This window comes from Caloenas nicobarica, chromosome Z (assembly GCF_036013445.1).
Source record: "Caloenas nicobarica isolate bCalNic1 chromosome Z, bCalNic1.hap1, whole genome shotgun sequence".
Lineage (NCBI taxonomy): Eukaryota > Metazoa > Chordata > Aves > Columbiformes > Columbidae > Caloenas > Caloenas nicobarica.
The window spans coordinates 32222053-32234803 of record NC_088284.1 but is presented as its reverse complement, the minus strand read 5'-3'; the positions used below and the strand labels follow the sequence as shown (position 1 = coordinate 32234803).

Below are 12751 nucleotides of genomic sequence, written 5' to 3'. Positions count from 1 at the left end.
AGACCTTTCCTACTGTATGCAATTTGACTACGAGTCAACCACTTGATTCTATAAATACGACAGCTTGGATTAGCCCACTTTGGGCTCTCCCTGCTAAATAAGTGAGCTGTATGGCAATGGTTTTACTATTCACAGGTCAGTGGATGAGCCCAATTCAAGTTCAATATAGTAATCATTTAGGTTAAGTAGATGCGTATTAAATGTAGTGAATCATTTAGAGATATAAGGTTGTATGATTTTCGATACGCTCCTTGCTTCATGTTACTTGGTAAAATGGATTTGCTAAAATTTTGAGCTGTAAAGTTCTGATCATATTTACTAAAAGCAACTACAAACTACACTGAACACTTACAAGATAAGGCCTATTTTGCACTTCGCTGAGAAGAAAGGATTTATTCAGACAAAACAGTATCTGCAAGGCTATGGGCCAAAACCAATGTCTACAGCTGAACAAAACAAAGGCCAGTGTGGAATCAGAGAGAGAGGATCCAATGAGGAGCAAGAGGACCTAAAGGTGAAATATTGTTATTGGACTGAATCATGGTATGAATGGTCTGTAGAGATATAAAAGTTTGTAGTTTTCTATGCCTGGGGGGACCTCTGCGCAGGTACCCAGCTTGAGCCAGCCCACCTTCTATTCTACTACATTCAATTTTTTATTTTCTAAGAATTTTGTCTCCTGAAAGTCTGCTCTGCATACGGTTATCAGGCCTCGCCTGCAAGTTCGCCTCTGGAGTTCTAAAATACAGACTCTGGGGCGAACGGTTATGAGGGAGAGAAGAATCCTGAAAGTTTGCTTTCACGAACGGGTACAGGCCTCGCCTGAAAGTTTGCCTCCGGAGCTCCAGGACACAGCCCCTGGAGCGTAAGGTTATCACTGGGGAGAAGACGCCTCAAAGTTTGCTTTGTGAACGCGTACAGGCATCTGGAGAGAAGGTAAGCATCATTTGGCTTGGCATATTTCCCCCATGCAGTAATTAACAGAGTGAACCCGCCACCGAACTCTTTTAAGTCGCGCTTCTCTTTAAGTAATCTAAACATTGTTCTGCAGCAAGTAGAACCTTAAATTACTCCTCCACGACATCCATCGAGCCCTTGATCTGGTTCCTCCCACTCTCTTCTGGGGAACATCGAGCCCCAAAAGAGGGAGGCAGAGCAAGGTTTCTGAAGCAGTCAGCAGAGCTGACCACTGCTGAATAGGGAGCATTTCAAGCAGAAACCTGTTCTGTGTAATGAAGGTGTCCTGTTTGAGCACATGTATTAAGGGTCAGCTCCTTTTAAAGCTAATTGCAAATCTTATCCCTTTCAGTCACCCATGTTGTATGGGGAGAGGAAAAAATTCCCCTCTCCCCGCAATTCATTTCTAGTGTCATTTGGACTCTCAAACACAAGTTTATACTATTGAGGAAAAATGGAAAAAAAATTAAGGAAATGAAGAACTGTTTCTTCACAGCAGCCTGTTAACTATGCAGGAGGTTCTTCAGTCAGAAAACTGTGGCTTTTTATTCCACATCTTATTTCCACTATTCTGTAAGAGTTTGATCTGAAAGATATAAAGACAAAATTTCTCTTTCACCTTTCATTTGCGTAATTGAGAAAATATTAGTAAGGGTCTTACTGAAGGCTATTCCCTGCTTACCATTCTATTAGAAACAGCCTAAACTCAAGTTCTCAAAGAGCAGAAATTGCTCATCCTTGTTCACAACCATGAGAGCATAGCCAGGGCTGGGGGCTTCTGGGGACTGGCAGGTTACATCCCACCGACCCCAGCCAGAACATGATAACTGGGGTACAGCCCCAGCCCAGGGCATCAGGCAGCCCTGGGACAGGGATGGACAGACACCAGCTGAGCCGAAACAGAGCCCTGGGTCGCTGAGCTCAGGTGAGGGGAGGCTCCATGCGGGGCTGGGCAGCGCCAGCAAGGCTTGGCAGTGCCCTCAGGGACCTGAAAACGGTTAAGAGAACAGCATTTAGGCTACCTGTCAAGACGTGTGTTAAATTTTTTTTGCTATATTAAGGGGTTAAACAGACTTTCAGAGAATCTTTGCTTCCTGATTTAGCTCTTTTTCAGCAGACGTTGCTGCACCGTAGTGTTTCATGAAGAAACCATGTGGCATTATGCTCAAAGCAGTAAATAAGCACTATTCTACCATCAGCAAACTCAAATGATGGGAACCGCCTAATTACCATACAACATTATACTATCCAAAATGACTGCAGGATGCTGCTGAAATGACAATGAGGCTACTGGAACTGAACTACAGGTGCCAGCTTGGCCTGTAGGAGTTCATTTGTCTATAATATAATCTGCTTTAAAAGTCCCCAGAACACTTCTCTATAATATTATGTGGAGAATAACAAGTTTTCTGCATGATAAATATTGTTGGGCTGCAAGTAATAACCATCTTTACTAAATCCTTAAGTTTGCTAATTTATCAGCCCAGACAAGAAGTTTCAGAGTTGCTACTGAGGTTGAAAGCACTATTCAGCATATGCTGCACAAAAATTACTAACAGTCAGTGAGAGGACTTTAATGATGTCTACATTCTCATCACAGCTGGGACATGTCACACTGCAACGTGTAACTTTAGCTGATGTCTCCTCTGCTGAATGAAAAACTCTTGCACTTCTTGGTTAAAGTAAGATTGCCTCAAAAAAACCTTACAGAAAAGGATGAAGCTATGACAATTTAGGAAATACTGACATAAGCAAAAAGACCACATCAAGGAGAACTAAAATTCACAGTAACGCTATAGAGTGTTTAGTACAGGAATCTAAGTAAATGGCTAAAACTGAAAAAAATTAAGAAAACAAAGCTCTTTTTCTAAAGCAGAACAAAGCTGGTTCATGAAGTAATGACTGTATGTCTCCAGTTTCCTCTGATAAAAGGAGATACAGCCTCGGATTTCCTCTATGGGCTTGGTATCGTTACCAATTTTTGAGGCATTAGATGATCTCAAAATACCTAAAATACCTTTTAAAGCTGTAATGATTTTTGTCAGTTATGTTAAGGTCCTTGTTAATAATGGTCTGCTCTAGCTACTCATAGCATCTTTTGCTATCATCTCTGAGATGCTACAGCTATTAGTCAGAGGGAACTACAAATATGAACTATACTGTATGAGTTTGAAGTGAGGCATGTTCTCTGTCCCAAACACGTTAGGATGAAGAGAGACAGGATACATGAACACAGAATAAGATACGGGAAAGAAAAAACAAAACCAAAACCAAACCAACCAACCAAACAAAACACACACACACACACACACACACAAAAAAACCAAACCAAAACATCAGGTCAAAGGAGGGAATGTGATAAAAAGAAAGAAAATTAATCAAGGGCTGAGATCACAAATGTATGCAGAAGGTTTTTAGCTGCACAAATACAGTGAATTTTGATTATATCAAATGGATGTAAGAGGACTTAGTAAGTGGGCAAGTGGAGCAGAGTGAGGAGAAAATGAAGGAGTGAGAGAGTGTGGCAAGCAAACATCAGAGTGAGATTCTGAGGCAGAAAGATGAGGACAGTACATTTGTCAGTTGTGGCAGCGACAAGACTATGATGCCAGAAGGAAATACAATCTCGATTCTGTGCTTGACTCTTTCACTGGTTCTCTGAGAAGAGCCGGGCTGGACAGCTGTAGAAGGGCCCTGTGGTGTTCTTTGCTTATGCCAGTTTTTCTGCTATCAAGAATGTCTGGTGTGTTTTGGTATGGATTCAGGGGGTCTTGAACTTCATGTCCCTTGGAGGCACTAGTCCTGCCAGCACTTGTCAGAGTGACAAGTACGACTAATGACTCAATGGTTAAGTCCAACCAATGCACCTTTCAGAAGTAAGGTGTGAGGGGGGTGGGGGGTGGTGCCACAGCACAGAATTCGCTCTGTGAGTTCTCTGGTGTTCCATAAGTCCACCAGGGAATCTAAAATTACAAAACTGGAGAAATGTTACTCCCAGCCCCCATTTTCACCAGCTCTAGTCTAGCCCAGGTAGCCAGCCAGCTGAGTCTGGTAGCCCCTGTGTGGCAGGTGAACTCCTGCTCCATGTTTCCACAACTCCAGAAACTTCTCCACCTGATTACGGTCATGTATACACCCTAACTTCTAACCCCACGGCCCAGTTCTAAGGGATGGAGGCCCCGCTTTGTGTTTTCTTACAGGACAGATCACGCTGTCACTCATTCTAGTGGTTTGCTCTAGCAGTCAGTGTGGACGCTTTGGACCTGGATGGCAACATAGTGGCAAAAATGATAGCTGGATTCACATGAATGATGAATCCGACCTCAATAATGGTTTGTTTACCTACCCTCAGATCAGCAGAAGACCCTTTGCTGATCTCTGTGCAGGACATTAACAAATCGCTAACCCTTAAACTCACATGGGAGCAATGTAATCATTACAGCTGGAGGTTTAGGGAGATGAAGGGAAGAGCCTATACTTATATTTCCTGTGGTTGGTTGCTTGGCATGGCAGATGCTGGTTTGGCGATTATATTCTCCAACCTACCCATAAGGCCATGGGGTGGGCCTTGAATGGCATCATGCCATGCCCCAGGGTTGCATGGGGAGCTACTGAATACAGCTCTCTATGGGATGTTGATGATTATTCTCTAATATATATGAAACCACTAAATGCCTCATGGTGCATCGAACACCCTGTGGATGATAGCAATCAATGCCCCAGTGTGTGTGTTAATGATTCATTACACTGTCCTCTGAACTGTAAGTGGGCCAGGTACATCCACGCACAGGGAAAAGGATAAAGTAGCCCCAGCAAGGGAATCTCTCCTTTGGAATTGCCAAACGGAGATTGGATGCAAAAACGTAGATAAAATGCCCCTGTTGTGGCTATATCCCCCTGCTCAAGATGCTTTGATACAGGGCTGCCTCTGCAGTAACACCAGCTATCTGCAACCCTCCGTCCTGAATTGCAGTAAAACCAATTACATCTACTGCCCAACTATTATTACCATGCCAGGTCGATGCCAAACATCGTTTATCTCTGCACCCCTGATTTAGTGTGGGTGTGTTCTGACGGCCATCTATGTTCCTGACTATACTCAACCATTCCACAACTAGCCTGCACAACAGCTGTGCTTTCTCTCAGTCCATTTACCAGGAAGGACTCATACCAAAGCAGTTTTGAGACTGTATACCATGGGACTTACACACGGGATGGCAGAAAGCCTCGGCATGAGTGCAATGGTGGTTGGAATTGACTTTTGGGATGGGAGTTGCTCTGACACAGAATCAGCAAGCTATTCTAGAACTGGGCCTGCAGCTATCAGCATTAGCCTATGCCACATAGGTTTGTTTGGGACTCCTAAACCATCAATTACGAGTAAAATGAACCTTCAAAACTGAGCCATTCTGGAGTTCACACTATTAAAGAAGAAAGTTGTATGGGAAGTGCTGAACGTATCAGTAGATGACTGTTGCATCTGTGTCCTGAACGTGTTGATGTCACTTCAGGACCAAATCAATGAGATTAAGAAAGTAGCCAAGGACTCAGAGGCAATTGTTGCCACACTGGGATCTAATTGGTTGGAAAAGTTTTTTGGCATGTATTTTATCTTTCAGGGTGGCTAACCAGTCTTCTCCAAACTTTAATAATATTTGTAGGTGTGGTTATTATAATCCGCATTATGATGAGTGCAATAATGAAATTTGCGGCCACCATGGAATATTCTCCCTCAGAATTTGTTCTGGAAATTGATGTTCCCTTAAAACCCATTCATGTGATTGATGTCCCTCTGAAACCTGTTTGTATATTAGAGATCTCAATACAACCTTAGGATAGTGTTTACTTACCTTCCTGTTATTGTTGATAGTCGCTATGGTGTTGACTTTGTCATACAATTGCTTCTGTTGTTGATTGACTACTGATTGCTGATAGCAATTTGTAACAGCCAGAAGACAATGCAGAATGATGACCCACAGTGGCTGTTAAAACTCACCAACACTGTGTTCCCTTTTAACTTCGGAGGCAAGAGATGATTACACCACTACTCCGAAGAGACCAGCTGAATTGTGACTATGGTCATTGGGTGGATGTGTGGCAGTTGCACCTTCTGCCCTGCGCCCACCCCCCACCTTGCCCCTTTCTACAACTCCAGAAACCTCTTGACCTGACTATTGTCACATATGCAAGGCGGTTGGGGAACGGCCTCGCGATCAACAGACCGGGCCCTTAGCCAATGAGATGCCTTGGTCGAGAGAAGTGTCTAGACTACTGACCATGTATGACCACAGATCTGAATTGATCTAGGGTATAAATGGGGCCCCACCAGAGACCCCATTTGAGTTGGTTCTCCTTGGAGCAGAGAGTCTGCAGTTGGAGACTCTCCCCTTGGGCTGGGATGCTGCCGAAGGAAACTTTGAGGACTGAGTGCCTTCATATTACTGGTGAGTGATCGTACCTTCTGGATGTCCTTGAGTGCCCTCACCTTATGGGTGGGTGATTGTGTCTTCTGGGCTGCCCTTGAAGGTCCTCATTTTGTGAGTGGGTGAGTGTGCAGTTTGAATCATCATTCCTGTGTGTCTATGTGTAGCTGTAAGATCCCAGCCAGTATCCTGAACCTGTGGTTTGCTAAACATTATCAGAGTGATGAATAATTTTGGATAAACCTAGTTAAAATTGGGTTCCTGTTGAATGATTTTTGGTTAGAATAAAGTTTGTGTTTGTCACCCATCTGGTTTAATTTTGGGTTGCCTCCATGACACCTGTTCATGTTTAAGTCTCTACAGCTAAATGATTGCTCAAAAAGACCCCAATCGCTTCCCTGTTCACATCGATTTCTTCCCAGTACAAGCACCACAGGCAACAGCCCCCTGGCTGTTTTATTCGGGTCTGTGTGATGGGCTCCCACTGACAGACCTTCCATTTCTCTAGCTGCATTCCATGAACAGGCTGGACGCTTAAATAAGTAAGTGTGGTGCATAAGCCCTGCATCACCTTTGCAAGACATCCAGCAACATCTGGATGAAAGACAGGAGTAGGGTCACTGATCACTGCTGCTAGAAGAGCATAGTGGTGGAAGTGTCAGCTGGAGGTAACAAAGAGTACAAGCCCTTCCTGTGGAAAACAGTGCAAATGTATCCGGATCACACTGTTCCAGCTGCCCTCCCGGTGAACAGCCTCTGCAGCTCTTAGTTCCCAGGTTTGTAAATTTTCTTCCTCATATTGCTGCTTCAGTTTGGTCATCCTTTGGATGAAATTACCCCAGCAGCTGCATGTCAATGCTGGGACATGTGAGGGGATACCTTTTCACTTTGGGGATGTTGAACCAGGGAGTCATGCTCAGTGTTGCACAGCCTTTAAGGAGGTCAGCATGACAAGTGCTAAACCAAAAGGAAAGCTATAAAGGTAAAGGGAAGACTATAACCTTAAGTGGAGGAAGACAATAAATGAAAATGGACGTCAGCCCCTCTTGCAGACTTCAAGGATATAATAAAGCTATAACATTAATTATAACTTTAACTGTTGCATACCCTCTATCAATCAGAGTAATTCATTCCAGCTACTTATGACAATCAATGTTAAACCACATTAAATCAAAATCACCAATAGTGGGAATTTATATGATCCATTTTGCTGCAGAAGCATGAATGGTCTAGGCTGAAAAAAAAAAAAATCAATGGTACATTTCAACACAAAAACCATCTGAGCCTTTACTATAGAAGTAATAAGGCATTTATTTTTTTCAAGAGCCCTGCATTCACAATATCCCCTTTCAAAAGAAAACACCCTTCCGTCCCATTTTTATGAGGCTAATTTGTAGTATGTCACCACTGTGAGACTTTTGAATGTATTCAGAACAAGACAATAAGAGTAAGCCACAGATGAACGATGTGTAGTAAAAATCAATAAACCTTATAACTAGTCACTAAGGGAACTTATTTTATGCCTATAAAAATAAAACAATTATAGCAATATTAATGGCAGATTCATCATAGTAATATAAAAAGTCCAAGTGTGCTTGTCTGTTGGGAATCTTTAATTCATCCTTCTGTATTAAGTATTCACAAGGTAGAAGAAAGGAAATGACTTCAAGAACAAGTTTTAACTTGTAGTAATTCACCCTGTCAAAAAAACCACAACAAAACACAAAACCAAAAAAAAAAAACCAGTAAAACTTTAAAAACATTTTTGACAATCAATATAACCGGGATATGCAGGAAAGGACGAAGGTTAAAGCCTTAAAAACCTGACCAGTAAATCTGATTTTTTTTTCATTTCATGATTAGTGATTTCATATTACTGTGTACTGTGTTAACCACACTGTAACAAAACAGGCGGTACAGCCACATAAATTTTTTTTTTTGTGGTAATGCAGGTTAAGCACAGCAAGGGACTTTTTTTTTTTTAATTGACAGGTCTTCTGGTTTTAGGCATCTATTCAGGGGTTGGGAGGCAATACATATATAATAGAAAAAATTTGCCTATAATTTATAGCACACAGAGCTTTCTCTAAAACAGGTATTAGAAGTTTAAGTTCCACTAATACCATACAAAGTGTTACCATGGGCCTTTTTTGAGTCTATCAGGGTCAACTGAAAGAGGTCCACTGCCACCTGGCTTGAGCCCTGCATCACTCGCTGGGAGAGGACAATCCCACAGGCCCAGCAGGGACGCAGGTGGCTGCAGGTGCCCACCAGCAACTGAGCCCTGGGAGAACCTCTGGGGACACACACCAGCAGCTGTGCGGCACCTGCAGCCCCTGACATCTACACCTATGACACATCTTTCAAAGTGGCCCATAGACACTAAGAATACAACAACTTTTCTTCTTTCTTCTGATTGCCAAATTGTTTAAGGCAGGTATAAAAATGAATGCATTCAATATACATTTTACATAAAATAAACTAGATTACAGCATAAAACAAGTAACCAGGCAATGGCATTAAAGTCTCTCTTCTAAAACCGGGTAATTGTAAACATTAAAAAAAGGACTGCAGGACTATTCAAGTAATAGAACAATCACAGATGTCTTCTGGTATGCAGGCTATTAGGTTATCTGCCATTCAAGATTATCAAAAAAGACATTTCATTATTCACAGATGTTCATTATCTCCATTTAAAATCTATACATTATATACAACACAGTTTTTGTGGTACTAGAATCCCCATGCCTTCCAAAGGTATAATTTTTCACAATACACAATTACAATGAAACAGTGAATACAGTAACATTTTACACTTATGCATCTTAATAGGAGCCACCAAATAGACGTCTACATTGTACCAAAGTGTCATCACAGTTAGCCTCTCTGAGAGCTTATGGGAAATATCAGAAGGGTATGCAAGGTTCAGGCACACTGATACATGACATTATTTATTTACAATTGGAAAGGAAAAAAAAAAAGGAAGAAGAGAAAAGAAACAAACAGCCTCTTGCGGTTAACGCTTTCTAAACATGACAAATACATATCTCCTTTTACTGTGTGGTTCGCAACTTAGCAGCAGACCCTGTGTGCGAGCCCTGGTACTGATACAAAAAAAGTAAAGAATATATATATATTTTTATATATATATGTATATATATATATACGCATATATATATATAAAAACAGAAGTCTAATTACAGCAACATTTGTTACTCTGTGATAAAATCTGCAATTTACAAAAATGAAATGACTGGTTTTTGCCTGCCATTAAGGCATTTCAAATTAACACCATGGAACTGATGTCTGTAATAAAGCGCTTCCTCATGTGATCCAGTCACATGACAATGTACATCTCCAAACTCATCATTCTCTGAAAAGAGAAAGAAGAATGTTTTAGTATGCAATATCCTTTCCCCCTAGGTTTTTTCTGCACCTTGGATACTCCATGAAATGAAACATGCACAGTACTCTCAATTCCAAGAAGACAAGACAGACAGCCATGTCCTTGTCCCTCCCCTGCCAGGAACAACATAACAATAGATAACCTGTGCCAGGATTTATCTTCTGGGTCCTGAAACCCTAGCATCCATCAGCTACAAGCCTTTCTCACTCAAATAATTCCAGCTAAGAGCCTTACGTGGTTGCTGGTTTTCAGAGTCAGCTTTCAGAAAGACACCCATAATCTTGGAACATTACAGTACTATTTAATACATTAAACTCTGAGACTTAACACGGCAGTGATGAAAGAAACCCTAAAGTTTTGGGTTTTTCACTTGAGATGGTATCATTATAATACAAAAGAGTCTCTTTCCTCTTGAAGAGTAAGGATGATGGTTGAAAAGCAAATTCTACTGAAAACCTAGTAAATAACTGAGAAGCAAATGTGTGAAATGGGTATGTAACTTAAATACGATATCACTTCTCATGGACTCCCAAGCAAACTTCTCTGAAAGTAAAATCGGCAAACCAGGCAGACTTGCGGAATAGATAAAATCCTGAGTTTTCCTGGTAGCACACGGATCTAACTGAACATGAACATTAAAACCCTTTGATAAAATATCTGGATGTTAAATTATATTTCATATTCACTCTATCTCAATACTGATCCTTAAAACATAGTCTATGGAAAATCTCAGAAGACATACTACTTGTTCCTTATGAATGACCTGTGTTACAGTTAAGGGACATAAGTAAGGACAAAATGTCACCTTAAAGAGAATAAAACTACAATTAAGCCAAAGTCCCAAGTTTTTCTTGATCCTTAAAACTGTGTCATACAAAGAACTGCAGACCATCAGGCTATAAAAGCTATGATTTGCTTTGTCCTCTCTACGTTAAGATATATCATTTAAGATTTACTGGCTATTTACCTTCTTTGTGCAGGAAACATACCAGATGCAGATGCCTGTGCAGCCACCTGCTGAGTGGCAACAAGGGCAGCAGAGGTCAATCCTGAGGGAAAGAAGAAACGAAGGAATGTTGATGTACTTCTGGGTTTAATACATTTGTGTGCTCAGAGAAATGTTAGGAAGCATTTCTAAGGCAAGCAGACAAAAAAACCCCACCAACAGAAAATGGTGGGGTTTTAACACTACATAAATGGCAAATGTCTCAGGCAACAGTGTTAAGACAGTCTGCCCAGTATGATCAATATGCCTTCATATAGTAAACTGAATTGTCCTTGCTAGATATTTTACAAGAAAATACAGCATTCCTACTTATTGTATTCCTTTCCAAGTACTGCACTGCATGATGCTAAGTGGTTTGTATGAGTTCCTGAATAGGAAGCTCAGTAGAAATAACAGGTACCAGGAAACGACAAGAACCAAAAGTCACAGTGAATTACAGAAACGACATGCCAGCTGCTCAGAATACAATACTTTCATAATAACTCATCATTTTTACAGTTTTCCTACTGAACAAGCATAATGCATCCCAAAAGGCATATGGAATCACTGAATCAAACTGAGAAATGTCAAGACTTCTACACAGGAAAAATAACTGCTGAGGCACCAAGTGAAGGTAATGAATTAATGTCATTTAGCCACCAATTGTGATAGCATGTACTTTGCCGCATGGTAGGAAACCTCCTTTAATTCAGCTGGAGTTCAGGGTTAGAGAAAAACAGGCCAAGACTGGTATAAAACCTAGGGAGAATGAATAACATCTTATTGTGCTGCTTTTTCCCTGACTGAAATTTTGTGCACTGCATTTGCCAAAATACAAAGAGTCCTCTTTCAGATGGTCAAATTATAACAAGCTCAAACCCTTGTGACTGCAATGCCTTGTACATAAAATACGTTCAGTATAAAAAGCTTTTGTCTTTGCTACACTTCTTCCACTGCTGACACAACCTTAATTATACAAAAAGGAGGTTGTTTGGTTTGGTTCTTTACTGCCTTTCAGCCTGTTAATGCCAGTTTGCAGTAGGAATCAAAACATTCATGTGAATGACAGCCTAACTGTACATCTTTAATAATGCTATAACACTCAGTTTTGGAAAAAAACAGTTGGTATTTCTCAGGCATGAAACTATTCATTTGGTGTTAGTCCATGCTGTGAATTTTGAAGGCTTCTTCCCAAATGTAAAGCACTTTTGATTTAACAAGGGCATCTCTCTTCAAAATGCTTCATGTAGGCATGATTTCCCGTGTCAAGGTAACAACTCCATGAGGCAAGTTAATCCCACCACTGGGAATCTTCTGCTCACCTTGAAATGGGTCATATTGTCCAGGTATAAGGGGGTAACCCATTCCAACATGTGTGTGATGGTGTGTATGGAGATGCCGCTGGCTAAAAGGAGAATGACGGTCTCGCTCCCTTTCTGCTTCCCGTTCACGCTCAGCTGCTGATTTTTCCACAGTCTAGTAATAAAGATGAAAGAAAACTAATGTGAGAATTTTAAAAGGGACAAAATCACAACAAAACCATACTTGCCATTACCTGGCAACAACCTTTTAAATACAAATTATGAAGCTGACATTTTCTGAAGTAGTATCTCTACTGGATTATTTGCACTTGATTCTAATCTAAAACTGGTGTTATCTGGATAATGGAAGATTTTCCAAGGCACACAGATTTTGAGGCAACACACTGCAGGTCGAAGTCACCACAATGACTTCTAGTTTTGGGTTCCCTTAAGCTTGGCTGACTTGGCAATGCCTGAACAACCTAGTTAAGCTGCTGAAAGCTGATGTAAATGAATCCTCAGCCCGCTTTAATGCACTCAGGGGATCAAGCCTGCCTGAATACCAAGAAAGCCCTTTTAAAAACAGAATTGGAGTCAGTGACTTGCTCACAATTAAAACTAGCACCAGCTTATCTGAAAGTAAAATAAGTGTGTTTGCTCCAGCATGGAAATCTTCAGA

General features: G+C 41.1%; 1 protein-coding gene across 4 annotated transcripts in view; it reads right to left on the bottom strand.

The window, feature by feature from the left end:
* Positions 1–9671: 9671 nt before the first annotated feature.
* Positions 9672–12751, bottom strand: part of ZNF608 (zinc finger protein 608) — an 88455-nt gene continuing 85375 nt past the window's right edge. For 3 of the 4 annotated variants that reach the window (XM_065656876.1, XM_065656874.1, XM_065656875.1), the window contains exons 8-10: positions 12094–12247; positions 10754–10835; positions 9672–9753 (exon numbers count right to left, since the gene is read on the bottom strand). In XM_065656876.1, coding sequence (XP_065512948.1) covers positions 9747–9753; positions 10754–10835; positions 12094–12247 — 243 coding nt within the window. In that variant the 3' untranslated portion in view covers positions 9672–9746. Of the gene's footprint in view, positions 9754–10749; positions 10836–12093; positions 12248–12751 lie in introns of those variants that run through there. The other variant, XM_065656877.1, reaches the window with a different exon arrangement.